Here is a 27,960-nt window from a genome sequence, read left to right as displayed (position 1 = left end):
ATTTGTGATCAAAGGAACCAGAGGTGGTGTAATGAATCTACTGGTGCTCCTCGTTTCGTGTGATCAACTTCCGTGTGTGTTGACGGCTGATGTTAGTGGCTAACTTAATCATTTTTGCAAAAGTGTCAAATCATCTGTTTTAGTTTTAAGTCAGTAAAACAAAAGAACCACACTGTATTATTGTTATTTTAACTTGTTTTCTAAGTGGAATAACCAAAGAATGAACAGTAGATGGATTGTACCTCTTCTTCTTCTTGTGTTTTGTTTTTTCTTTTTTACACAGTCAAGGCATTTTTGCACCATGGTGTAAACACGTTAAACTGTCGGAGGTAGAGCCACGACGTTCAGTCAGAGGAGAGAGTTTGGCAGGTTGATCAGACTCAGACGTACAGGATGATGTTGCTGTTGCTGTCTGTGGGACAGTGAAGGCCTTCTGTGGAGGGGTTCAGGGCTCGGCACATCTGCTGCTGCTGGCAGCTTTTGGGCCGCGGCGAGTCGCATTCGTCCGACATGAGGTCTGCTATGTCGTCCGACTGCGTGTCCGACATCTCCAGGTCGCTGCGGATGCTCTCCGGCTGGGCCAGCGTCACGTCACGGACGGACGTGCCCGGCGACAGTCCCAGAGTCGAGCACGACAAAGCCCCACCCCTCCTGGAACTGCAGTCCTGGGGAGGTTCCTCTCCTCCTCCGGAGACGGTCGCCATGGTGACAGAGCCCGGGTGGGCCGCCAGGTCCTCCTCGCTGGTCAGGCAGATGTGGCTGGGTTTGGTCTCAATGTCCACCTGAATCTCCAGGTTGGTGCGTTCCCTGAACAAACACATCATTCAGCATGAGATTTGTTCATCTGTGCTGAAATATTCTGATACAACCTCTCCTCATAACTCACACTTTACCTTAAAGGGGCAATACTTAGAATTTCAATCACATTTGCACCACCTAGAGGTGTAATTTGCACTCCTTCAGAAGTCCACATTATGGCCTTTAACTGTACTGCTGATGATGCGTTCACTAAAACTCAGAAATCCGCATTTCCAAGTTTACAAAAAGCATTCCAGGATTCTAGTATGAATGTGGTGTGCGTAGGGGTGGACTGGCCGTCGACCTGAAGTGGGCAGGTCCAGTCAGCTGTGTTATTATTTATTTTTTTTTTACGCGCAAGTGGAGGCAGACATGGTAACATGTGGCCAGAAATGGTCCAAAAGTGGCAAAAGAAACAGTGAAAAGTGACTAAAATGGGCCAAAAGCAGTCATGAGTGGCCAAAAAATAGGTAAATAAAGAGGAACCAGATGGTATGTAATGACAAACGGTAGCTTAAATGAGCAAAATGTGGCAAACAATAATGACAAAGGGTAAAAATGTGGAACAAAAAGAGGCAAAAAAGAAACAAGTGGTATTTATTGGGCAAAAAAATTTCTAATTTGGATGAAAAGTGGCCAAAAAAAATTAAGAAAGGACAATAATTGGATAAAAGTGGCCAAAAGAACTTGCAAAACCGGACAAAAAATAGGAAAAAAAAGGGTATTTATTAACAAAAGTCTGAAAAAAGTGACAACTTTTTGAAAAGGGGCAAAAATGGGACAAAGGAAGTAAATAGTAAATACCAAAATGGTAAATAGGTAAAAAGGGGTTAAAAAGTTTCTCCCTTTTTCTGGGGGAATTATAATTAAAATGAAAACAGACAGAGCCACATGTTGAGCATCAGTGACTTAATAATGGTGTCTATGATAATGTAGTGGGCTGGTCTGGACATAAAAATGGCAGGGCAGATAAAATCCAATGCATTATTATTATTATTATTATTATTATTATTATTATTATTATTATTATTATTATTATTATTGTCGAAATATCTCCATAACATTAAGGATCGAGATAACATTTACAATAAATATTATTGTTTGTGTGATTTTTGGCCTTAAATCACTTTTTTGTAACGGAGGTCGGATTTCCGAGATGTCTTAAATGCAGCATTCTTGCTCTTGGAGGTACTGCTCTCTTTTTTACATGCCCCCTACGCCCCCTACGCCCCCAGGAGCGCCTGTGAATATGAGTAGTATCCAGCGGCAGCCCCTGACGAGACAAGCCTCTGGCTGGACGGAAGTGACGTAGAACACCAGTAACCCTATCCGCTGTTCTGGCAAATTTGGAACATTGCAATACTTACCTTTCTTTTTTGTTAACCCTAACGCTAACCGCTACCGCAACCACTTCCTGGCTAAATTCAAGTTTGTCGCATTGAAAAATAGCTTCTGCTGTCACGTCAGGGGCACTTCCGTCCAGCCAGGGGCTTGTGTCTCGTCAGGGGCTTCCGCTCCGGGGCTGCAGCTGGATACTATTGGTGAATTCAGCTGACAGCAAAGTAACCAACTACTGCCCTCTTTTATTGGAAATGTGTTAGTACAGCACTTTGTATAAAAACCCTTCAAAAGAAAAGCCCTAGCTGTAGTTCACAAACCTGGCAACCCACTCCAATTGATCAATAAAAACAAGACATGATGATTCAAAGTGATAGTTGGTGATCCCTCACCTGTCAGGTAGGGTGTAGGAGGAGATGATGGATCCAGCCATTCCTCTGGTGCTGGCACAGTCACTTCCTGTTCCCAGACTACCAGTGTCTCTGTGGGTGGACTCCTTCAGTTCTCCTGGTTGGACATCCAGCCTGGACCCACAGCACCAGAGACCATCAGTCAGACCCTCTCCAAGACTCAGACCCCCCTCCCTGCTCCTCCTCCTCACCTGCTGTACATGTTGGATCGCGTCCCCAGGGCTCCACTGGCCAGAGTGTTGAAGTGAGGCGTGTCGCTCAGAGGGCCGGGGGCCACAGAGAGGCCCTCGCTGGGCGTGGTGGTGCTCAGACCGCTGGCCGCTCCATCCAGGCTGCTCTCCCCCAGGCTGGGAGACTTCAGGGCCCGCCAGGCGTCCGCCACTGTCCAAACGACCAGAGGAGGAGGTTAGAACCAAGGGCGTTAGTTTGGTTTGAAAAGTGGGCGGGGCAATTACTATTAGCAATCCCATCGGCTGGTGATAAATTTGGATAATGTTTTACTTAAAACTATTCATTTTAATTATATTTTTGTTTTTGATCAATAATCATTATCATTAATTGATAAGGAAAGCACTGAAAATACAATTAAATTCATTGAGAAATGTTTCCAGAACAAATAAACTCAGTGTTACTAAATAGATTGTAAATAAATATATATTTGTATGAAAAATTATCATCCCCCCCCCCCCCCCCCCCCCCCCAAACTGACGCCTATGGTTGGATCACACACACACACACACACACACACACACACACACGACTGGAGCCCTTGTGGTCAAAGTCTCCTCAGTAAGCTCACCTGTGATTGGCCCGTCGTCCTCGTCGAAGTCGATCCTCACACCGCGTCCTTTCCCTCTGCTGACCCCACAGCCCCCTCCTCTGCACAGGGAGATGGGAACCACACCGTAGACGTAGGCCAACATGATGGGAACGCCTATACCTGAACACACACACACACACATTCAACAATGAAAGTGTGTATATTTTCATTAGATTACAACTTGTGGTTCGCTTCCATTTGTCTGTGTATAAACACAAAAAAGTATGGTGCTTTTATTTTGAAGGTCACCCGGTAAAACTTTACTTGAAGTTTGACACACAAGGCTGACATTACGCTGTCATTATTTGTCATTAATGAATGAGGTGTCATGAAAGGCTGTCATTTAGTGTCGTTAGCTAAATTATGACACTTTTGGAGCTATGTTGGCATTTTTTTGGGATTAGGTTTTTTTTTTCGGCTCCAGAAGGACTTTAATTTAGGTGAGATCAGGCAAAATGGCTCCTTTGAGAATAAATATTGCAGACCCCAAGGTTAGGGGTTAGGGGGAATGAACGACACTTAAAGACAGCCTTCATGACACCTTATTCATGCTAATGACAGGTGTTCGTGTCATAATAACTGCAGCATAATATCATCATTAGTTCATCCTAAACACTCAAAAACAATGGAACCTCTTTCCCACGGTACCAGGAGTCTGATTGGATTATTTCTGATTCTGATGAAATCAAGTGTGAATAAAAACGTTAGAATCTCTTCTTACCGACGCTGACGGCTGCGATGACGGGGGCGGTGATGATGGATAAGGCCACGCCCCCCGTGATGGCCAGGTTCCTCCTGTGTTTAGAAGTCTTCTTCAGCTCGTAGTGAGCGTGAATCTGTCAGAGAACGACCACATGTTTACAATACACTGACCCTGACTGTTTCACAGGTTCTCAACTGGTGGGTCGGCACCCGAGAAGGGTCACAGAGCAGTATTGAGGGGGTCGCTTTTATTGGACAAAAAAAAAAAAATCTGTGCTTTAATAAAAAATATGGAGGTAGTTTTGTGTCTTTATTGCTCAATTAAAAAAAGTTGTTTGAATCAAAAAAACTTCACTTTCTAAAAAAAAACGTTTTAATCAAAAAAAAAAAAAAAAGTGTTCAAATGTATGGAAACGTATTGATTTCACTTGCATTTTTCTGAATAATTACAAGCTATTTTTTCATGTTTTTTGGAGTATTTTTTTTTTATTTTTCTTCTGGAAAACCAAAAAAAATAGTCCGAAAAAAAGAAAGAAATTAATCTAAAAAACAAAAGGAAAAAAATTCCCAAAAACAAAAAAAATTATTATTCTGAAAAACCGCATAAAACAAATAAATAATAAAATTTTAAGTGAATGCAAAAATGCTTCTGTATGTAAAATATTTTTTTGGATTCAAACTAATTATTTTCTTTGATTAATTATTTATTTATTTTTTTTTAAATTGAAACAAATCTGTACCTCCATCTAAAAAGATGATTTATTCCGTCAACACCGACTTCTACCAGTAGGTGGCGGTAAATCTGAGCTATTACTGGTTTTTACTGAGAAAATAAAATATTCTTCAATGAATCAACATTTATATTGATTTATTTGGAGTTTCTTCAATGAAAAAGACAGTTACAGTATGTCAAAACTTAATATAAACTGCTGCTACGTCTGTGATTAACTGTGATATAGCTAAACTGTGTAACATTAAATGTGATTAATGTATAACCAACGAACAAAAATATGTGCACATTTATTTGAATTACTTTTTAAAATTATTTTACCATGTAAATTACAATCAACTCTGCAGCCATGTTTAATCTGATCACTCTGATTATACCTCTTTATTTATGTCTTTGTTGTACTTTTCTTACTGTTTTATTTAATATCATTATTTACACACCTTGCGTCCGATGTAAACGGGGATTCCGATGACCATGGCGGGAACGGCGATGCCTGCGATGAGCGTGATTCCCACCGGAGCGCCGATTAGCGTTCCCAACTGCCAGAGGATCTTCTTCTTCCTGCTCCAAGGCTTCTTTCCCCAAAAGGTGCAGCCAGACGGACTGAGGAAGAGGAAGATGATGAAGATGAGACGGACCAATCACACACAGTTATAGTCATAAACAACCTCTATAGAGCGGGGAATTCTCTGACACTGCTTTGTTTCCCCTGAAGAGATCTGGCACTTTACAGCTTTGAATCTTTCCTTAAGGTTTAGGAAGATTGGTGCATTTGTGAGGTCAGGCACTGCTGTTGGACGACAAGGCCTAGCTCTAGGTCTCTGTCCAGTTTTTCATCACCAAATTTATGATGCCGAAGAAAACTCCTGAAAAGTTGTTTTTTAGGATTCAGTTGTTGTGATGCTTTTATTTGCTCGTAAAGATTTGTTGATACCAAAAAAAAAAAAAGATTGTTTTTATTTTTAATTTAAAGATTCGTTGGTGTGTAAACTTTTACACCAATAATAACGGTGATAATCCTTTTATAACGTTTTCTAAAGCAGAATATTTGTACTGGAATCATTAAATTTTTTAATAAATCTGAATTATAATTTAAATAAACAATAGAACCTGAAAATCTCAAATAATTCAAATAAATTAACTAATTAAATAGTTAATTTTGTCTCCTTTTTGAATAGTGTGTTAAGGTGTCATTTATTCAAAAAATAACTACGCAGAAGTCAAGGAAAATTCAAAAGAAACATTAAAGCTCAACAGACGCCTCTGAGGAAGACTGACAGTTGCCATTCGAAACATGTCAGGAGATTAAAGTGGATTTCCTAAGAAACAGTTTTCTGAATGAATGAAACCATAACATACTATCCAGAGAGAACTCACAGAAACACATCAGAGCAATAAAGCAAACGCCTCCGAGGAAGACTGACAGTTGCCATTCGAAACGTGTCAGGAGATCAAAGTAAATTTCCTGAAAAAAGTTGTGTGAATAAATGAAAGCTCAACACATTATGAATAAACTTATTTATTTACCTGAGGTAGTGAAGGTCAGAGATTTCCTTCATGCAGAGCCAGCAGAACTCACAGCCGCACACGGCGCAGGTCATGTGATTACAGCTGCCGTCGTTCATTTTGATGATGTAAGCGCCGCAGCGAGGACAGGGCTTGATGTCGTCGGCTGCAGAAAGACAGGAAGTGACATCACAGATCAGAGATGAATCTTTAAATGTAGAGTATGTGAGCGAGCAGGACTCACCGGGGCCCTGCTCCTGGGTGTAGCTGGGTGAGTGGGTGCTGTGGGTGTGCAGCGACTGCGCCCTCTGTTGACGCGCTGAGTCACACGTTTGGTTGGGATGCCACGCTTGTTTGCAGTGGTAGCAAAACTCTGCTCCGCAGCCCTCTCGGCGGCACACCAGGCGAGGACAGCTGGCACAGCCAGAGGCGATGACCGCGAACCTGAGAGGACGACACGGAGCTTTTTAATTAGAAATATAAAACTATGTTTTATAAGTAAAGAGGCAACACACAGATTATTAATTATCCAATAAAACCATTACACCTCATCTTTAAGTTTCCTTCTCCCTCACCTGGAAACACACCATGAACATTGATCGTGTTTGAAAGGAAGGATTATGGGTAATTATTGGCCCGATATGGCCCCAAAAAACTAACACACAAAAAGTGCCCCAAAAATATACAAAATGTCAAGGCAATTATAGAAAAACTAACAAAATCAACAATAAAAATACAGGAAATGACAGAAAAATGTACAAAAGGACAACAAAACACATAAAATGTAAACAAAAACAGAAAATTACATCACAAATACACAAAAGGGCAATAAAATACACAAAATGAGAAAAACAAAAACATACAAAGTTACAAAAAAAAACAAAATTACAGCAAAAAGATAAAAAAGCACAAAATGAAAGCATACAAAATGACAACAAAAATGCACGAAAGGTCAAAATCACAAGAAATTAAAACAAAAACATACAAATGACATCACAAATACACAAAAGTGAAATAACAGAAAAATACACAAAATGAAAAAAAACATACAAAAATGACAATAATCTCACAGAACAATAAAAAAAACCATTAAATAATCTTCCTATCCATGCGTTCAGGAGACTGTTACATAAGTGAGGTGTATCTTTACTAAACTGCTGACTCAGCAGAAGTTAGCGCTGTCCACTGAGGCCTCCAATGGGCTCATTACGCTCCTAAAAGCCCTTCAAAGAGTGAGAGGAGAGAGAAGATCTGATCAGAGGTGTAATTACTGACAACACAAAGCAATGAATATGATTAAACCAGAGGAACATGAGTGTTACAGAGACACGTCGTCACTTTACTTCTGATCCAAATAAAAAGTGTTGGATATCAGAATCACATAGCCAGTTTCTGTGGCCTTTAAAGTCCACGTTAGGAGTCACATCTGCATCTGGTTTGATCTGATCAATACTTTTTGAGATATGGGCAGTTTAATGGCGGGGATGTCGTTATTTTTCTTCCATTTTCAGCTTATAATATCTCAGGAACTACATCACAAAGGAAAATAAAATGAGGTATAGTAACACAACTCCACCTACTCTTCCAGAATATACAAAAATATCTGCTATACATCTTATCTGGTGGACATGCCAAGTGCCAACTCCTCAAAATAGTAAAAAAGTAAGTGTGTGTTTGGGTCTGGAACATGTTTGGGCCTTCAATAAACAACTTAGCATATGCCTCAGCTGCCTGTAATTTGATCAGCTTAGAGCTATGAACATAGACTGTTCACATCAATAATGATTAGTCACATATATGCATTGGTTCTTGAGTGACACGCCTCTGGAAATCTGAAAAAATTCTTTTTTTTTTTATTATTTTCATTGAGCCATAACTGCAGCATGTGGGAATGTAAGAAAAAATCTGATCACTGTTTTAATTTATAGTTAAATATTACTCTTTCTTATGATATAAAACTATTAAGGCCATCGTAGACTGACTGTGTCTTATTATCCTTTGTTGTTTAGAATACTTTTTGGATTAAAGTGTGTGGAATGTCCTGAATATGTGTTAAAATAACATGTTTAGTGTTGCATTACATTGATTTTCAGCTGCAGCTTTATTTCTCTGTGTCTAGTTTGTGTCACTCTTTTAGTTCCAGAGAGAAAAAGTCCCTCTTAGACCTCAAAGGAAGTCTAAATGACTCATTGGGGTTTCCACACTGTGGCTTTGTTTCTGTGAATATCAAAGTGAATTTCCGACTCTCTCGCTGCGTTTAGTTTGTAACCAGGACGCTGATGTCTCAGGGCTTTTCTTTGAATCACTCAAAGCAATGTTTTAAGAAGACTTTCCTGGTAGTCTTCCTGGAAGTTTTGAGGGTTTTTGTTCAAACGTACAGTGTTACAATTGAATCATCACGAAACTATTGGTAAAAATGTCAGCATGTTTTGAGACTGAAGTGCGTAGGCCATTTGTTGAAAAGACATGGAATGACTCATTAGTCAAAACAGAGTCTCAGTCACACCAAAAAAATGACTGATGTAAAAACTAGAACAAGATCATATATAACGGAGTGGTCCCCAAACACTGGGCCGTGGGCCGGTTCCGGTCCGTGGGCCATTCAGTGCGTTCTGGTATTTTCATTTTAAAAAATTGCGAGGAAATGAGTATAATCTAGGTTTGGTTGAAACTCGGTGAGATAAGGAACCAACCTGACATAACTGAGTCAAATTCTATAAAGTTCGATCAATTATGAACTGAGATATGAATTTTGGGAATTTCGGAAATGATGAGGGATAGTGATTTTTTGATTATTCAAACTGATCCAGAATCAGAATCTGGATCCCCTATAAATGTTGAAGGAATCTTTAATGGCGTAGGGTCTAACATTCATCAAAATCTATTTAGTGCTTTTGACATAATCCTGCTAACAAACAAACAAATAATGAAACACTTTGACTTTTATTTCGACATTTCGACTGTATTCGACTTTTATCTCAACATTTATTTTGACTTTTATCTTGATTTAAATCTTGGAATTTTGACTTTATTCTTGACATTTCAACTTTTATCTCGACATTTATCTCGACTTTTAACTCAACATTTAATTCGACTTTAATCTTGACTTAAATCTCGACTTCATTCTCAACAATTCGACTTTAATCTCGACATTTTGACTTTAATCTCAACATTTAGACTTTTATTTTGACTTAAATCTCGACTTTTATCTCGACATTTCGACTTTCATCTCGACTTTAATCTCTACATTTTGATTTATCTCAATATTTATCTCAACTTTTATCTTGACTTAATTCTCGACATTTCGACTTTTATCTCGACATTTATCTCGACTTAAATCTCGACTTCATTCTTGACATTTCGACTTTAATCTCAACATTTTGACTTTAATCTCAACTTTGCTATTGATTTGTCCAAAATGATTTTCTCCATCAGAATGGTCCCTAATCCTCTTGCGTACTGACTGGTTCTGAAATGAAGCATTGGAAACAACGCAGCTTATTTTATGCAGCACATCTCAGAATAACCTGGGCTGACGTTTTCCACGACGTGGAGCAACACAAAAGGCTGAAAGAGAGACTTAAAGGATGATGAGGTGTAAATGTTTTGAAGCAGAGAAGCTTGTTGTGTTTCATGTTCCATGAAAATAAGGTCGACCAAAATCCAACTGCGGGGAGTCTGAATGTGACGTTACAGCAAACACAGATGTGTGCTGATAACAGGGATCAGCTCACGTCAGTGTGACTCACCGAGAAAACACACACGCACACGCACACGCACACACACACACACACACACACACACACACACGACAGAAGCAAAGTCCAGCGTAAGGATCTATTTAATTAAGCCTCGTCTCCTCCTGTTACCCCTGGCAACAGTCTCTCTTTACTGCATCGATAATCGCCATGGCAACTGACAACCAGGGTGAGACGGAGGAGGCGGGGCCTTCGTCTGGAGCTGATTGGTCGGAGGTGAACTGACTGAAACATAGCAAAGTGTCTGTGTCTGTTGATGCTCATTAGGAAACATCAGATATATTTATATCATCATCATATCATAACACAACAATGGAGTTATTACCTCTGTGTTATATTATCACCAGAGTTTGTTTATCTGTCTGTTAGTAGGATTATGTAGTCGACACATTCTGACAAGATTTTAACTAAAAATAGACCTTAGGCCAGGGATGGGCAACGGTCACTGCGGGAGCCACAAAAACATGACTGTATGTTAGAGAAAAATACCCAGAAGTACAACGAAAATAAACAAAACTAACACAAAAATATATAAAATGATATTAGAAATACACAAAATTAACCAAAAGTTGCACAAGATAACTAAAAAACACAAATATAACAGACAAAGTTTACAAAATGACAACAAAAGTACACGAAAGGACTCAAAAAACATATTGGATTAAAAGAAACTTACTCAAAACGACAATGGAAATACATGAAACTAATGCAAAAATATATAAAATGACAACACACAAAATTAACCAAAGGTTGCACAAGATAACTAAATAAAAAACCACACAAATATAACAGAAAAAATTACAAAATGACAACAGAAATATATAGAATTAACCAAACGTTGCACAGGATGACTAAAAATACACAAATATATCTGAGAAATTTTACAAAATGACAACAAAAATATATAGAATAACTCAAAACTCACAAAACTAAGGAAAAATACCCAAAACGACAATAGAAATACTTAAAAACAACAACAAGAAAATGACTACAAAAATACACAAAAATCAACAAATCAATCCGAGGGAAACATCATAACATTCATGTCAGCATTCAGAATAATAACCAATCTGAGCATTAATAAAGGGGTAAAACAGGGTTTTATCAGATTTTACTCATTACGTGTGTAATTTTTCTGTCATTATCGGCATTTTTGTTGTCGATTTGTGTATTTTGGGAGTTCTATTGTGTATTATGTTTGGGGTTTTTGGGGATCCACATGTGGCCCTATGTGGTTTACGCAGCCCGTGTCTGACACGTGTGCTTTATGGAGTGTCTGACTGATTTATAGATTGTTGGATTTTAGAGTTTAAGTTTTCCTGGGTTTGTTTTGTTCTTGGTTTAGTGAGTTTACATAAAATGGAACATCATTTTACAAAGATACTTGGTTCCTTCCTCAACCCTGACATTTACAAGATTAGATGAAACATGAAAAAAAGAGAAAGTCTGGGGTAGTTATGTGGTCACTGATATGTGAATCATTGGTTCTGTGTGTGTGTGTGTGTGTGTGTGTGTGTGTCTACCCCTTCACTGTCTTTGCGGTGAATAACAAATTTGAGTTTACTCAACTCGTCTACTTAGTGCTGACTCACTGCTGGTGTCAGACACAGGAATGTACATTTCTAGGTCGACTACGAGGCCAATGATAGACTCAGAAAAGCACATTTTGTTTCCTGGTTTAGTTTCAAGAGAAAGTTATATTGATTTATTCCAAAAAAAAAAAAAAAAAAACGCCTCCACACACTGTGGGTTTGTTAGAATCCAGCTCCATTGATAAAAATAAAGTTATTCAGAGTTTAGATGTAAAGTGTGTGTGCGTGTGTGTGTGTGTGTGTGTGTGTGTGTGTGTAGACAGATGTCTGATAAGTTTTGACCTTTAGATATCAGATTACACACAGATGTGGAAACTTGTCCCCGAACACTTCCTGTGTGTCCCACACACACGCACACGCATGCACGCACACTGACGTCTCACCCACTGTCAGCGTCCCACCTGCACTTTAAACTTTCTGTCTGAAACAAACAGATCAGATTTGATGGCTCTAAGGCTGGAGAAATAAACTGTGCGACTAATTGGCATCAAAAATGTCTTTGGAGTAATTTCTATCAACTTTTAGCCTCACACACACACATACAATATATTCCTTTATGTGTGGACGTCGCCATTTTGGAGATTTCAACCAATCAGTGTTCACGTATCATGTTGTCGTCATGTCAGGAATACTCTTCATGTTTCCACTCCCATAAAACAGACAAGATGACTAAAAATACACAAATATATCTGGGAAATTTTACAAAATGACAACAAAAATACACAAAATGACTCAAAAACATACAAATTTAAGGAAAAACACCCAAAAGGACAATGTAAATACATATAAACAAACAAAAATATATAAATTGACATGAGAAATACATAAAATTAAACAAAAGTTGGACATGGTAACTAAAAAAAATACAAACATAGCAGAAAAAGGTACAAAATGACAACAAAAATACACAAAACTACTCAAATAACATACAAAATTGAGGAAAAAAACTAAATGACAGATAAATACCCAAAAGGACAATGAAAATAAACAAAACTAACACAAAAATATATAAAATGACAACAGAAATACACAAAATTAACCAAAAGTTGCAGAAGATAACACAAATATTGCAGAAAAGATTACAAAATGATGACAAAAATACACAAAATGGCTCCAAAAACTTGCAAAATGAAGGAAAAATACCCAAAAGGGAAATAGATACTTAAACAGAAATAGATACAATTTACAAAAATCCCACCTTAAGTTACTCAAGTAAGATAAGAAAAAAACAACAGCAATCCATTACATCAGGGGTTCTCAACCTTGGGGTCAGGACCCCATTTGTTATCTTGTGCAACTTTTGGTTACTTTTGTGTATTTCTGTTGTCATTTTATACGTTTTTGTGTTAGTTTTGTGTATTTTCATTGTCCTTTTGAACAAGGACTGTTGTTGTTTTTTATCTTATCTTAATAATAATGATAGATAAATGCAGACGGGGGGGGGGGGGGGGGGGGGACTCACCCACAGTCGGGTGCCGGACACCAGCGACAGTCCGGGTCAGAAGCGAGGCACCTCCTGAGCAGGAACTCCTCGTACTTGTCCAGCAGGGCGGGGTCGTCCAGGATGTCGGCCACCTGCCGGGGGGCCAGCCGCTCTGCACACTCAGGGCAGCTGAGCTGGACGCGGCTCTCTGTGATCTCTATACGGAGGTACTGACGTAGGCAGCACAGGCAGGAGCGGTGGCTGCAGCTCAGCAGCTCAGGAAGCTGCTGGGGGGGCTGACGGACCAGGCACAGGGGGCACTCCAGGAGGTCCGGCTCCCCAGAGGAGGAAGAGGAGGAGGAGGAAGAGGCTCCGCTCAGGGACGGTTGGCTGCAGGTGAGGGGCTTGGAGGTGATGCTGGGGGCTGCCTCCACAGGTTCATAGGGGGGGTTGGTGGGAGTGGGACTCAGGGTGGAGGGGGTGAGCTGAGGGTGAGGGTGGTGGGTCAGGGTGGTGGTCCTGGTAGACCTAGAGCCACGTTTGCTGTGGAACAGGCTGTGGAAGGAGATGCGGCCGTGGCGTTTGCCCCCCGTCCTACACTTTGGGTTTAGGTTTAAGTTTGGGTTTGGGACGGCGCTCACCGAGGAGTGGGGGGACTCCGAGTCCTTCTCTGATCCCATTCTCACACAAACACGAGAGGATGATGTGTTGTCCACCTGAGAACCAAAGTAGAGTGTAAACACTAGGGCTGGGCAATATATCGAGATTCAAGATATATCGACTTTTCTATTTTGGCGATTTAGAAAATTACATTTTTCTATTTTCTAGCTTATTTTTTTATTAAAACACTAATTTTACAAGTCGCTGCTTTTGTTTCTTCTCAGTACAACGTTGGGCTGCACCATTATGGCCAAAATAATTATCACGATTATTTTTGATCAATATAGTAATCATGATTACAATCACAATTATTCATCATTTTAGGAAAAAAAAATCTGTTTTTATTACGTTACTTTTAAACAAACAATATATGCAAAATAAAAATGATACTAATCAAATTAACCCAATAATTTAAAACGTACCAAAGACTAAATGAATAAACATTATTAAAAAGTGCAGAGCCTGTATTTTAAATATAAATATTGCTCGGGTTAATTGATGATCGATTAAAATTTGGTTAATTGTGCAGCCCTAGTACGACATGTAAAGCTCAGTTTGGCACATTTCTGGGTGCGTCCTAACACTAAACAAGCCACATAACAGAACTCACTCACACGTGCTGTCCCTTAACGGAAAAAAAGACTAAAAGTGACACATATTGTGCCTGTGAGGCATTTTTCATCAGCAAATTTAACCCTGAATTTGCTCCATATATCGCACAGCCCTAGTAAACCTCCACAGATGATCAAAACACACACAGATACGGAGAAATACCTGGTGATCAGAGAATCCTCTTCATCTCACGGCATCAAACATCACTGTCAGACTCAAATTAAAAAACAGAAAATAAAATAAATGTCACTGTTGATGAATCAGCGTGTGATTCAGGAGGAGGAGATAAATCCACAGATCCAGGATCAGAGCGAGTGTTTAGTTCTTCCTCAGCCAGGCTCAGATCCTCTGAACAGTCTTTTTCTGTCAGCGAGAAAAAGAAAGCAGGAAGTTAGCACAAAGAGAACGCTCCGTAACACACACACACACACACACACACCCCTCCCTCTCCCTCTGTTTGGATTACAGACCCTGCTCTGCTGACATCACATTACGACACACACTCGTGCCCTCTTCCCTAAGTGTGTGTGTGTGTGATTATTAAAGCAGCTCATATAGGAATCACGATAATAAATCACCAATTAATACATGTGACATCATCACCCAGCTCGACCAATCGTCTCTCTCTCTATCACGCCGAGCATCGCCAGCTCTTCTTCTTCTTTTCCTTCACACTGCACTACTGGTGCCGTTGCCATGGCGACGCTCACTATGAGCCAGGCAAACAGCAACCCACTCAGTGTGACTCTGACACACACACACACACACGCACACGCACACACACACACACACACACACACACACACACACACACACACACACACACACACACACACACACACACAGACTAACACTTATTCACTAGAAATCATTATTTAAAACATCTAATGTATGCTAACATCACAAATAACACACACACACACACACAATATTATCCTAAAAATAGATTATACAATGCCTTTAGGTTTTATTACTGCAATGTGTCCACTGTCTGTGTACATGTGTAATAATTAATATAGATTGTGTGTCTATATATATATGAGTATATACAGGAACAGATTGTAATGAGCTGTTTTTTAATATTCTAGGGCAGGGGTACCCACGTTTGGTCCTGAAGAGCCCCTGTCCTGCATGTTTTAGATGCTGCTCTGTTTCCATACGTGTAGCTCATCATCAGGCTAAAAACATGCAGGACAGGAACTCTCCAGGACCAGACATTTCATTAATCATTATTATATTGATTCAACAATGTAATGATTGGTTTATATTGTGATCAGTTCAATGTCACGACAACATGAGGGAGAAAAGGTTCAGGGGTCCTTTGGGTCTTGTTTCCCTGGCTCTGTGTCGCCCCCCTGAGGGTACGACCTGCATGTGAAGGGTCCTCTATGATGTTTCCTTCTCTCTGGCTGCGTCTGAATATTCCCTCCTATCTCCTTTCCTATCCACTTTTCCTTGGAAGTGTTTAAGTGGCAGGCATGATGAAGAGCATTCCAATTTTGGAAATGAGGCTCAATACTTCCTTTATAACCTCCTTTAGCCTTGAAAACACTGACGCATCCTTTATCAAAGGAGACAAGATGATGTTGACCCACAATTCCTTGCGGCATCAACATTTAAAGGGACACGCACACCCGAGCGCTTACGGAAACTCGCGATGACTGACAAATAACGGAGATCATGTAAGTTATCAATGCAATAATATGCTTTGAACAGCTTTAAATAAGACATTATCAGATTATAACTGACATAAAAAGGGATCAGAGACATTTTCAGCCACATTGTGTTTTATTCAACATAATTAATATTTATGAGTAGAAGGTGAGTGTGAGCAACCATTCTCAATGTGACTTTCTTTTAGTTTACCTTCTGTTCCTCGTAGCCTGGTAACCTCTTTCCCTTTGATTTACATTCAAACCTTTTGAGATGATATCAGTGGAAAGTGTTAGAAATGTGCTTTCAATCCATTTTCGGAAATTAGTAGTTCACTAACCGTCGCGGCCGTCGGATTATTACGTCACCTAGTGGAAGTGTGTCTGATTGTCCAAACAAATGCGATGGCCTTTTCCTAACTCCTTTCCTAACCCTGTGATAGGAGGGAATATTGGGACACAGCCCATGCATAATCTCTAAGGAGAGAGCGCAGCCAGCGACTTTCTCTGCTGTGAAAAAGGGCAAAAATGTGGAATTAAAAGAGGCAAAATGTAGGGAAAACAGAAATTTACTGTATGTTGCAAAAGTAGTATTTGGATGAAAAGTGGACAAAAACAATTAAAGAAAGGACAAAAATTTGATCAGTGTAAAAAAGAACTGCTCAAAAAAAAGGAAAATGGAAATATTTATTAGCAAAAAGAGCTAAAGTCTGAAAAAAGTGTCAGGACCAAAATAGGACAAAGGGGAAAAAAAAGGGGTTAAAAAGTTTCCTCCTTTTCTGGGGAAATAATAATCAAAATGAAGACAAAGAACCACATGTTGAGCATCACCGACTGGGCCGCCCTTGGGTACACGTACCCCTGTTCGGGAACCACTGCTCTAAAAGATCAAACAAGCCCAAACTAAATCCACACAGAGAACCTTTAGTGTGCACTGACACACACACACACACACACCTACAAACAGTTGCCATGGTAATCCATCACACTGCGTCTCCTGGGAGGTCAAACAGGGACTTGATGGAGACGAGTAAAAAAGCACAAACACACGACGACACCTGCAGCTCCTAAACACACAGTGATATTTCTGTTTATTTGTGTATTTTTCTGTCATTTTGTATAATTTGTTGGCATTTTGACAGAAAAATACATAAACAAACAGAAAAAAACTCCAAAAATACACAAATCCACCACAAAATGACAGGAAAATGTACACAAATGGCTTGTAAAAAACAAAAACAAAATGCCATCAAATTATACAAAATGACAGAAAAATACACAAAACAACAGAAAAAATAAAAAGAAATTACTCCAAAAATGACCAGATTGACAACAAAAATACACAAAATGCCAACAATTTATACCAAATGACAGAAAAATACACAAATAAACAGATATACAAAAAAAATACAGAAAATTTATTGGAAAATGCACAAAATATCAACAGATGTACACAAAGTAACAACAAAAACACACAAAATACTTCCAGAATACACAAATGACTTATAAAACATAGAAAATGCCAAGAAATTATACAAAATGACAGAAAAATACAGAAAATTACTCCAAAAATGCACAGATCAACAACAAAAATTCTAAAAAAATGACAACAAAAACGTGTGTGTGCGTGTTTCCTTCATGGCAGATGGGCCTGAACAGCCTGAGAACTTCACAACATGATTTTGTTATCAACACATTAACACACTTTGTCCTCACTTGGTTTCCTCCTACATCACTGCTGCTCAAATTCACACACACACGCACGCACGCACGCACGCACGCACGCACGCACGCACGCACACACACACACACACACACACACACACACACACACACACACACACACACACACACACACACACACACACACACACACACACTTTCTTTGCAGTGGACAGAGAAACAAAGCTACACACACACACACACATACAGAGCTGAATGGAAACACACACGTCTCGTTTCCACTACACATGTTGTGTGTGTGTGTGTGTGTGTGTGTGTGTGTGTGTGTGTGTGTGTGTGTGTGTGTGTGTGTGTGTGTGTGTGTGTGTGTGTGTGTGTGTGTGTGTGTGTGTGTGTGTGTAGCTGGTTGTCATAAACGCACTTCACTGCCGTTACAATAAAAAAGTGGAGCAGTTAAAATAGTTTCCAGTTTCCGTGTTCTCTCGTTCCCACAACATAAAAACACAAAGCGACCATTTCTAAACCAATCAGGAATCTAACACCACGTCATGGTGTGAAACTGACAAAATGGAAAAATGTTGTAACATTTTATAATGATGTTTGTATTTAGTATTTTAAATTCTGATCACAATACTTTATCAAACTTTGTGGTTGTTAGAATAAAATATTAGATTATAATTTAATGTTATGTATAACCTGAACATTGGCAGCCTCTTTCCCTCTGTGTGTGTGTGTATATATATATATATATATATATATTCCTGTTTATCTGCTGCTAAACAAATAAATAAAGGACATCTCATTCATAGTAAACTCTACAATTTGGTAACATCCTAAAATGTGCTAAAATGTAGGCTGTTATTATTGAAATGTTCCCAGTTATTATAAAATACAAATGTTGTCAAAAAGTGTGTTGTTACAAAGTTATTATAAAGTGTGGTTGTTACTATAGAATGTGGGTGTTATTACATAACGTGGGTTTTACTGTAAAATGTGGGTGTGATTACAAAATATGGGTGTTATTACAAAATGTGGGTGTTATTACAAAATGTGGGTGTTATTACAAAATGTGGGTGTTATTACAAAATGTGGGTGTTATTACAAAATGTGGGTGTTATTACAAAACATGGGTCTACTACAAAATGTGGGTGTTATTACAAAATGTGGGTGTTATTACAAAATGTGGAATTTTACTATCCTATACTATTAAAATGTGGGCGTTTCCTGATTGCACTCTGAGCTTTCATCTGTGACTAGCGGCTGAAATGCTGCTAACTTAATCCAATTCTTGCGATAAATCAGGAAAACGTCAGATCCAATCAGCAGAAGACCTGTTATCATAAATTCCAATCTGGTCTGGTGGACGTCTTCCACGCCCTCAGGACTTACGGACTCTCCCATTGCCCATAATCCTTGTTGAGAAGTGAAGAAAGACCAGATAATCAATTCCATGATTAAATTCAGGATCAGAAAGCAGCTAGAGGCTCCTGTTAGATTAAAACAAGACATTTTCATTTTTCCACCATGTGAATTTAAGAGTGGAGAGTTTGTTTCGAGGAATGGCCACATTATTGGAATTTATTGAATTGACCAGGAACAATAAGCCTGGCAGTCATGTTATGTCTACCCGTCGGAAGAAAAAACTAAACTTCTCTTATCTCATTCGACTCCCTGAGATGAACAGTCTATCAAGGTCTGTTTTTTGTCTCCACACTCTTCCAAGGATGAAATGCTGTTGATTCGACGCTCCAACCCTTCCCTCACTTTCGTGAACACCTGGGCTAGCTTGGCTAACAAACTCTCGAGGTCATCTCTACGGCAACGCCGGCCAACGTCATCGGCAATGGAGAACTATGAAACCAGGCTTATCTCAATCAAACAAACACTTTCGCTCCTACATTCGCATACACAACCTATTTTTCACCTCTCCTCCGGCTCCAACCCCTCCTCCTTCCCAGCAGATTGCGGCGGGAGACCGTAAGGGCAGCGCCATCCTGTGGCTGACCTGCAAACTACCCATTCCTTGTGCTAACGTGCTGTTGTATCAAATTGAATGTTGAAATGTTGTTTGTTGGTTTTTGTTGCAATGTTTGCTGAAGAGTTTTTTCATTATCCTAAACTCCGCCCCTCTCTACAAGGGCCCAGTTTGGTTCTCTTCTTCTCACCCATTGTTTCAGATTTCTCATCTAAGAAACCAGAACCCCAGTACTTTCGTACCGGTGTCCCATGTGATGTTATTGTCTGTCATGTTTCTTGGTCGTGATGAAACTGAAAATGAAACGCCCCTCAGGAACAAATACAGTTTTCTAAATCTGAGTTATTACAAAACGTGGGTGTTGTTTCAACACGTGGGTATTATTAGAGTTTAGCATAATGTCCCTGTAGTTTTTGTAGTTTGCTAACTTTTTATGTTGGTTGGCTCACATAGAGGGGAGAGATAGGAGAGGGCGGCTTGGGGAAGGGCTCTGAAAAGGGTTATGAGTCACAGGTAACTAATTACTCTTCTTCCTCATATTTTAGTGAGCCAGCAACACCATCTATAAGTATTTGTCAACAAACCCAAACAAATAACGGAGTTTTCCGACAATCTTATTTATTTATTTTATTTTATTTTTTTAAACACGGCTTTAATCAACCAAGTCAAAGAACTGTTGAATCAATGGTTCAGTTAATTAAAACAGTCTAGACTCATTCAGTGATGGTCTTCTTCTGAAAGGCTGTGACCCAGAGAACGCTAACGTTCCTGTTCCAGCCACGTAATGGGATTCAAGGGCTCAGATGGAGACAGACTGATGGAGGTCGGCGTGATCTGAGCTAATCTGCTCTCAGCACTCTGAGGTCCCAGCAGGCTACGGACTTGTTTCAGCCTGTATCTGACGAGTAGAGCGCGCTAGCACATAGACAGCCATGATTCACACGCTGAATGTTTTTTACTGCATTATCAAATATAGTTTGATCATCATCAATGTTCAAACATCAGCAAACATGCTGAGCTATACATTTCAGATGACACTACATGAGCTTTATGTTTTTCAGCTGAAAGAAGAAAACTACATGTTAAAAACACTGATAAAGAAGGTGGAAAAAAAACCCTATTCTGGACCTTTTCTCCCGTATGGACTTAAATAGTTGTTTGTGCGCCTGCAGTTATGCACCTCTCGCCACACGTACCCCTGTTTGAAAACAACTGTTCTCTACGTTTCCACTTCTGATGGACCTTTTCTCAGTTTTTTGTACTTGTTTTTCTGTCTCCAATGTGAACATTTTTAAATCAAAGTTAAAGGCACTTTTTTTCTCTACTGCATATGATTGAGAGAGAGATTTTTTGTCATGTTGTTGATGTAATGATGATTTTACTGATGATTTTAATTGATTTTACTGATGATTTTAAATGTTCTTATTGATTTAAATGTTCTTATTGATTTTAAACAATTGAATGTTTTATCATGTAAAGCACATTGAGTTGCCTTGAGTATGAAATGCGCTATATAAATAAATTTGCCTTGCCTTGCCTTGCCTTGTCTTTAAGCTTTCGCTTTGTATTGAATGTCAATAAATAATACAGTGTAGCTTCTACAAAATGTGGGTTTTTACTATAAAATGTAGGTGTTGTGACAAAACGTGGGTGTTTTTACAAAATTATTTAATAAAGAACTTCAGTAAAATGACATTAGGTGCGTGTAGCCTCCTGGCAGAGCGTCTGTAACTGACTAATGAGCAGTGAGTTACAGGTGTGCTGCTCAACGCTGTTACACAACCAGATGATTAACTGGCATCCTCAACACGTCTGAACAGGATTCACACACACACACACACACACACATGGGACCTGCATCGCACACACCCAGGTTTAAACCCATTCCATGACTGAAGTAATCACAGATTTGTGTGTTAGGATCCAGTCTGAATGACAGGAAGGTGATAACCAACATCTTAATTCTGCTTAAATTCACTGAGATACATCTACACACCACCTGCCTCCAGGAAAACAAACTCTCCATTTCAATAGTGCATAAAAAGAAGAGGAGCGAAGTCAGAAGAACTACGAGCAACCTGCAGAAACAGATCAGATCAAAACCACATGTACAAGGACTTGCATTAAAAATGGTGAACTAATAATGACTGAATGGACGGAATAAAGAGGCTCTTCAGCATCATAGGCGGAGTTTGAGATTCTTCCCATGGGGGGGAGCAAAAGAAAAAATGGAATTAAATATATAGACCGTCTCGAGGCTCACGCCAACCACAATGTGTGTAACATATACAATAACGCACAAACAATCAGGAACATAACTGATCATGTTGACAACAAATGTGCGTTGACGCATCGTTTAATGTTGTAAACTCATGATAAAATCTTTCTGCTTCAGTATCATAAATGAACGGGTGGGCGCAGTGTCACCACCATTTACATTGTGTAGAGGAATTGTGCAACAGAAGAAGAACCAACCTAAAGTCTCAAAAGTTGAGAAGGGTCTAGCTGCAGCTGCGGAACTGTACAAACCAAGCTCCGTACAAACAACGCCCCCTACAAAATACGCCCAATCGACCCCCTTGAGCCAATACCTGGACATGAACCTTTTTACCAACCATAGCCGCTACAGCCTCCACTTCCTGGCTAAATTCAAGGTTACATTGAAAAATTGCTTCACCGGCCACCGTTGCACATGTGGGCGTTTTTTTAACGGTTCAAGCATTGAAAAATTGCTTGCTTGGGCGTGGTTTGTTGTAGGGGGCGTGGTTGTAGGGGCGTTGCTTGTACAGTTCCGCGGCTGCAGTTGGGTATACTTGCAAAAGTTTGCAATAAATACCCAACTGCAGCCACAAGTACAGTACTAGCGAAGCCCCCTACAAACCACGCCCACGCAAGCAATTTTTCAATGTAAACAATGCACTGAGCCGTTAAAAATGTCCACATGTGCGACGGTGGAAACCACGCCCCCTACAAACCACGCCTACGAAAGCAATTTTTTAATGTAACCTTGAATTTAGCCAGGAAGTGGAGGTTAGTGGAAAGGTTCATGTCCAGGTATTGGATCAGGGCGTATTTTGTAGGGGGCGTGGTTTGTAGCGGCTGCGGCTGCAGCTCGACCCTTCTCAGAGTTTGGGACGATTTCACTGAAAACTTATTTTTAAAAGAACAACAAATTAATTCATATTTTGTACATATATTTGTGTTTCATGTCACTTAAAATATTTGTATATTATGTACATTATATGTATTTTCTCAAATTAATTTGGGAAAACTGTAATGCCTCGTCTATTTTTTTCTTTACAGTAAAAGCCAAAATAAATATAAGCCTGCAGCTTGTTTTCCATAATTATGTGTAAATATGAAGTAAAATTATTCATTTGAACATTTTCTACACATGTTATCAGAGCATGGTGGAGGCTACTGAAACACAATAATCAGAGAATTAGTGAAGAGATAAAGCCTTTATCTCCTTGTTCTTCAATCTAATCCTGTTTGCACTGATACAGGTTAAAACTCTGCTAATCTGTTAGCCAGGGGCTAACGGGGGCTAACGGGGGGGCGAGAACAGGTGGTCCACCACAGGTCTATCAGCTAACAGTGTAATGTGTGAACATGGGGGGTTTGTCTTTGGGGGAAAGAGCTTATATAAAGCCGCTAAGGCTAAGCTATTAGGTAGCACAGTAGTAAAGACTTTGAGCAGGGGCGTCACACTCATTTTGTTCAGGGGCCAAATATGAACTAGTTTGATCTCAAGTGGGCCACAGTACTTATGTAGAAAAATGAGTAATTTCAAGATTATTGTGCTGTAGTTTGCATTTCTACATATACATAAAATACTAAATATATAAGAAACCAACAATATTCAAACAATAAGTGATAGATTTTGGCCAATTTTTTATTTAATTAAGGGAAATATGTCAGAATTTCAGGAAAATTGAAGGTTTCGTAGGAATTTTGAGTTTTTTTTCCAACTGTTCAAATAAAAATGACTACAGTCATGTGATATAAGCACTGGGCAAACTGTGAGCACCTGCAAATATTGTGAGTTTGACACGTGTGGATTAAGATATAAGATGAAAAAACAAGTACATAATTTTTTCCTTTTTTTAATGTCAGTACTATGCTCCATAAATAAATCCCCTTTCAAAATAAAAGCTTGATACTTTTGTGTCCCGAGGCCCACATGTGGCCAAGTGGAGTGGTTTCATGATCTCCTCTACACAGGAGGAACATCTGGAGTGGGTTGAGGCCCTAACAGCTGTTTCCAGGGTGGGAACATGAACAGAATCAAAGTGTCTGCTGAGACTTGTAAAAACCTTTGAGAGTCGAACCCAAACACAGCTGCTGCATGTGGCGTGCTGCTTCCTGTAATCAGCTGCACACACACTGAAGGAGTTTTGATTCAAACGTACAAGTGATTTTATATTCAAAGATGTGGGAGGAGTCACAGAGTGACGTTGTTCCCGTCAGACGTAACAACCTGTGCTTTTACATTCAAACTATGTCTGAGGGACAGTCAGAGTCCCTGTGTTAGACACTGATTAACAATAATCTGAGAGACCTCCTCCTATTGGCTGCTTCATCACACGCCTGCACATGCACACTAATGATCAGATTCATATAAAGAACATAAACACACACATGGAACTCTGTGTATCCACTGAATATTTCTGTTCGTATGATGATTTCACGGCTTCAAAGCCCAAAACTCTCGTCCAACATTATCACCACAGACTCACAAACATGTGACTGAACCTGAACAATAATAACATTCATGTTTAGATTTAAATATTTACCAACCTGAGCTTTAATACAGAAAACAACAAAGGTTTTGTGTATTTCTGTCTGATTTTTGAGTTATTTTGTGTATTTTTCTCTTATTTTATGCATTTGTGGAGTCATTTAGTTTTTTTTATCATCACTTTATACATTTCTGAATTCATTTTGGAGTCATTTTCATGATGTATTTTTCTTTCAATTTGTGTAAATTATGGTCATTTTATGAGGTTTTTGAGTCATTTAGTGTATTTATCTCTTACTTTGTGTCTTTTTTGAGTCATTTTGTTTGATTTTCTTTCATTTTGCATGTTTTTGGAGTCATTTTGTGTATTGATGTTTTTTTTTTAGTCATTTTTTGTATTTTTGTTGACATTTTACAAATGTCTAACTTCATTTTGTATCTTTTTCCTTTGATTTTGTTGTGCTTATGTGTGTTTTTGTGCATTTTCCTCTCATTTTGTGAGTTGTTGGATTTAGTTTGTGCATTTTTTTGTGGTTTTGGATGTTTTTTGGAGTCATTTTCTTCATTTGTAGTCATTGTGAGTTTCCAGAGTCTTTTTTTTTGTATTTTAGATGCAGTTCTGTGAGTTATTAATTAATTTTGTGTATTTGGTTTGAGTACAGGCCCCGACCCACCAGTTACCTACATCTGTCCTACTCTGGTACTTTGGTTAGCTTGGAGTTGATTGTGCAGCTGTGCAGCGTTCCTGATTAAAATCCATTCCTTCCAATCATGTGAGGGATCTAAAGCGCTCACTTACATTCACTCGTGCAGAAACATTTGACGGATGAATCTTGTGTCACCATAGGTGTAGAGACTGTGCTGAGTCCCTGTCAGTGACACAGACAGAATAAATAAATAAATGAGAGGAGGTACAGTGAGCTGCTATAATTAGAGAGGAGCTCTGCAGCCATGGTGAATGTTTGATGGCGTCCCTGAAGGCGCTACAGTACAGACGCACAAAGAAAGAAAAGCTTTGAGCTTCTTTACACAGAGGAAGACGAGCTGGAAACAGTGGAGTCAAAGACACACACACACACACACACGCGCACACACGCACACACACACACGAAAGCTGAGCGTGGACTTCCTGTCTATTGTGAGTAACCAGAGCCTAATATTGAAGAGGAAACGTGAACCTCCCCTGGATGAGGTAATGGTCTGAGCCATTAAAACCAAACAGACCTCATTGGTTCACATCCTCAGACAGGAATTACTATTGAGCTCATGTTAGAAAGTGTTTATTGTTCACATTTCCTGTTAAACACTTATATTAAATAATGTGAGCACAAAGTTGATCAAATATGGATTTTCACGCTCAAAAGAAGTAAAAATGTCGTCGGTTCAGCTTTAAGCTTATTTGATGTTTAATAACAAAGTCCTAAGTCATTATTTTTTTTCTTATTTCCACAAACGCAAATAAGGATACGACATAAAATACAACGACATATGACAAAATGTATAAGATAAGTTTAGATACCATATGATAAGTCACAATAAGATATGGTATACGATACAATACAAAAACACGATAAAATACAATGAGATACAATAAAATATGTTGCGATAAGATTCGATAGCAAATAAGTCATGACACGATACATTACAAACCGATAAGATATGATAAAACGCGATATGGTTCAGTTAAATACAGTATATCATAAGAAAAGGCAAGAATACGATAAGACACAAATACGACATACGATAAGTAACGAAACATTGAGATACGATAAGTTACAATAGGTTAGAATAAGTTATGACAAGACACGATACGATAAATTAAGACAACATAAAGTTATGAATGATTCCGATAAGTTACAAAAAAATTTAAATAAGTTACGATAAGGTAGAATAAATTCAAACCGGATACGATAAGATATGATTAGTTATGATAAGATGCGATAAGTTACAATTCGATAGCTTAGGATACGATACAATAAGTCAAGATTTAACAAAATGTGTTAAGTTGCGATAAGATACAGTTAAGTACGATAGGCTACAATAAGAAAAGATAATAATATAAGACACAAATACAATAACATACGATAAGTTACAATAAGAAGCAATAAGTTACGATAAGGGACACATTTTAAGAAGTTACAAAAATGATCAGATATAATAAGTTACGATAATATGTGGTTAATGATACAATATAATACACATGATAAGATAGAATAAGATATGATGAAATACGATAAGATATGTTGCGATAAGTTTTGATAAGATATGACAAGTCACGATAAAATAACAGACCGATAAAATACGACAAGGTACAGTTATATTATATACTATAAGAAAAGATAACAATACGATAAGACACGAATACAGAAAGATCAGATACAATAACATACAATAAGTTACGATACAATAAAATATGATCAGATACGATAGGTTACGAAAAGATATGAAAAACACGTTACGATAAGATAGACAAGATACCATTAATTATGATAAGTGACAATAAAGTGCAATTAGTTCTGATAACATAGTTAGTTACAAAAAAAATTCCGATAAGTGCAATAAGTATGCAAATTCGCCGGAATGAACTTTTATTTTGGTACCTCCGGTGAATTTGCATATTATCTAAATCTTTAGTTCCAGCTGTGACGTTTCGATTTAGCAGTTACATTTTGATTTAACATTTACATTTAGATTCAACATTTATATTTAACAACTATATTCATATTTAACATTTACATTTAACATCAATATTTATGTTTAACATTTTTTACGAAAAAAAAATATCACAAATATTGCTGTAAATCAAATCAAAAGTAACATTAAAAAATAAAAAATCACGTATTTTAAACATGGTTTGTTGCTTAAAGTTGCTGTTTATTTTAGCATGTACAACTTTACAATGGGAACCCCATAGTGAGGTGCAGTAAAAAGAATTTCCTAGCCTGTTTTTCATTACGTAAGGCTGTAAAAGGTGGAGTTATTGTGAATTTTCCGTCATTTCTCCAGAAAAGCAGTCATTCCTGGGATCAGACAGAGGGAGATGGGAGTGGCAGTGCAGGGAGGAATGTGTTTTAAAGGAGATTTTAACTCAGTCTGGAGATGATTAACTGATGAATAATGTCTGACATGATGGTTCCTCACTGTCTGATGGACTGGTGTGTTAATAATAACACACACATACACATCAAACTGCGGTGTTTCCATCCATTTAGCGTCATTTTTAGCTCGGATACAGCAGCACTCACCGGGTTTTCCTCCGGTTCTCCCGTTGACTCCCCCGGGGCTGACACAGAGCTCAGTGGCCGCTCCTGGCTCTCCTCTGTCGGCCTGTGTTTCTCTGGTACCGGCCTCCTCCTCCCCCTATGGTTCTGATCCTCAGACCACCGCAGCAGAGCAGCCATGGACCTGGACTCAATCCCTCTGCGGCTCCGCTCCCACCCTCCGTCCTCTGACGTCACGGAGGAAAACCCTAACCAGTGACGTCACGCCGTAAACAGCACGGACACCACGCCCACAGCAACCCCGCTCCGTCAGCAGATAAACAGTGAACGTGAAAGGAG

General features: G+C 38.9%; 1 protein-coding gene across 3 annotated transcripts; it reads right to left on the bottom strand.

Annotated features, from left to right (window-relative positions):
* Positions 1–174: 174 nt before the first annotated feature.
* On the bottom strand, positions 175–27,810 carry rnf19b (ring finger protein 19B). Of its 3 annotated transcripts, XM_028461216.1 has the most exons (12): positions 27,646–27,810; positions 25,200–25,269; positions 14,512–14,712; positions 13,117–13,793; positions 6,549–6,748; positions 6,326–6,470; positions 5,239–5,401; positions 4,088–4,202; positions 3,346–3,486; positions 2,738–2,927; positions 2,529–2,660; positions 175–807 (listed from the first exon to the last, which is right to left on the bottom strand). In XM_028461216.1, the coding sequence occupies exons 4-12, from the start codon at positions 13,755–13,757 to the stop codon at positions 381–383; spliced, it is 2,154 nt and encodes a 717-aa protein (XP_028317017.1). In that variant the 5' UTR covers positions 13,758–13,793; positions 14,512–14,712; positions 25,200–25,269; positions 27,646–27,810; the 3' UTR covers positions 175–380. The 3 variants fall into 3 exon arrangements, with proteins under 3 accessions (XP_028317017.1, XP_028317016.1, XP_028317018.1); XM_028461215.1 differs by lacking the exon at positions 25,200–25,269; XM_028461217.1 differs by lacking the exons at positions 25,200–25,269; positions 27,646–27,810 and adding an exon at positions 14,820–14,885.
* Between the last annotated feature and the right edge of the window lie 150 nt (positions 27,811–27,960).

This window comes from Gouania willdenowi, chromosome 11, assembly GCF_900634775.1.
Source record: "Gouania willdenowi chromosome 11, fGouWil2.1, whole genome shotgun sequence".
Taxonomy (NCBI): domain Eukaryota; kingdom Metazoa; phylum Chordata; class Actinopteri; order Blenniiformes; family Gobiesocidae; genus Gouania; species Gouania willdenowi.
This window is presented reverse-complemented; position numbering and strand designations above follow the sequence as displayed.

Bases quoted from the DNA above. Each gene is read 5' to 3' on its own strand.
- rnf19b (XM_028461216.1), bottom strand. From the start codon at position 13,757: ATGGGATCAGAGAAGGACTCGGAGTCCCCCCACTCCTCGGTGAGCGCC. The intron at 4,203-5,238 runs GTGTGTAAATAA...GTTCTCTGACAG, and splicing joins CCGTTTACATCGGACGCAAG to ATTCACGCTCACTACGAGCT. The intron at 2,661-2,737 runs GTGAGGAGGAGG...CTGTGGGTCCAG, and splicing joins CGATCCAACATGTACAGCAG to GCTGGATGTCCAACCAGGAG.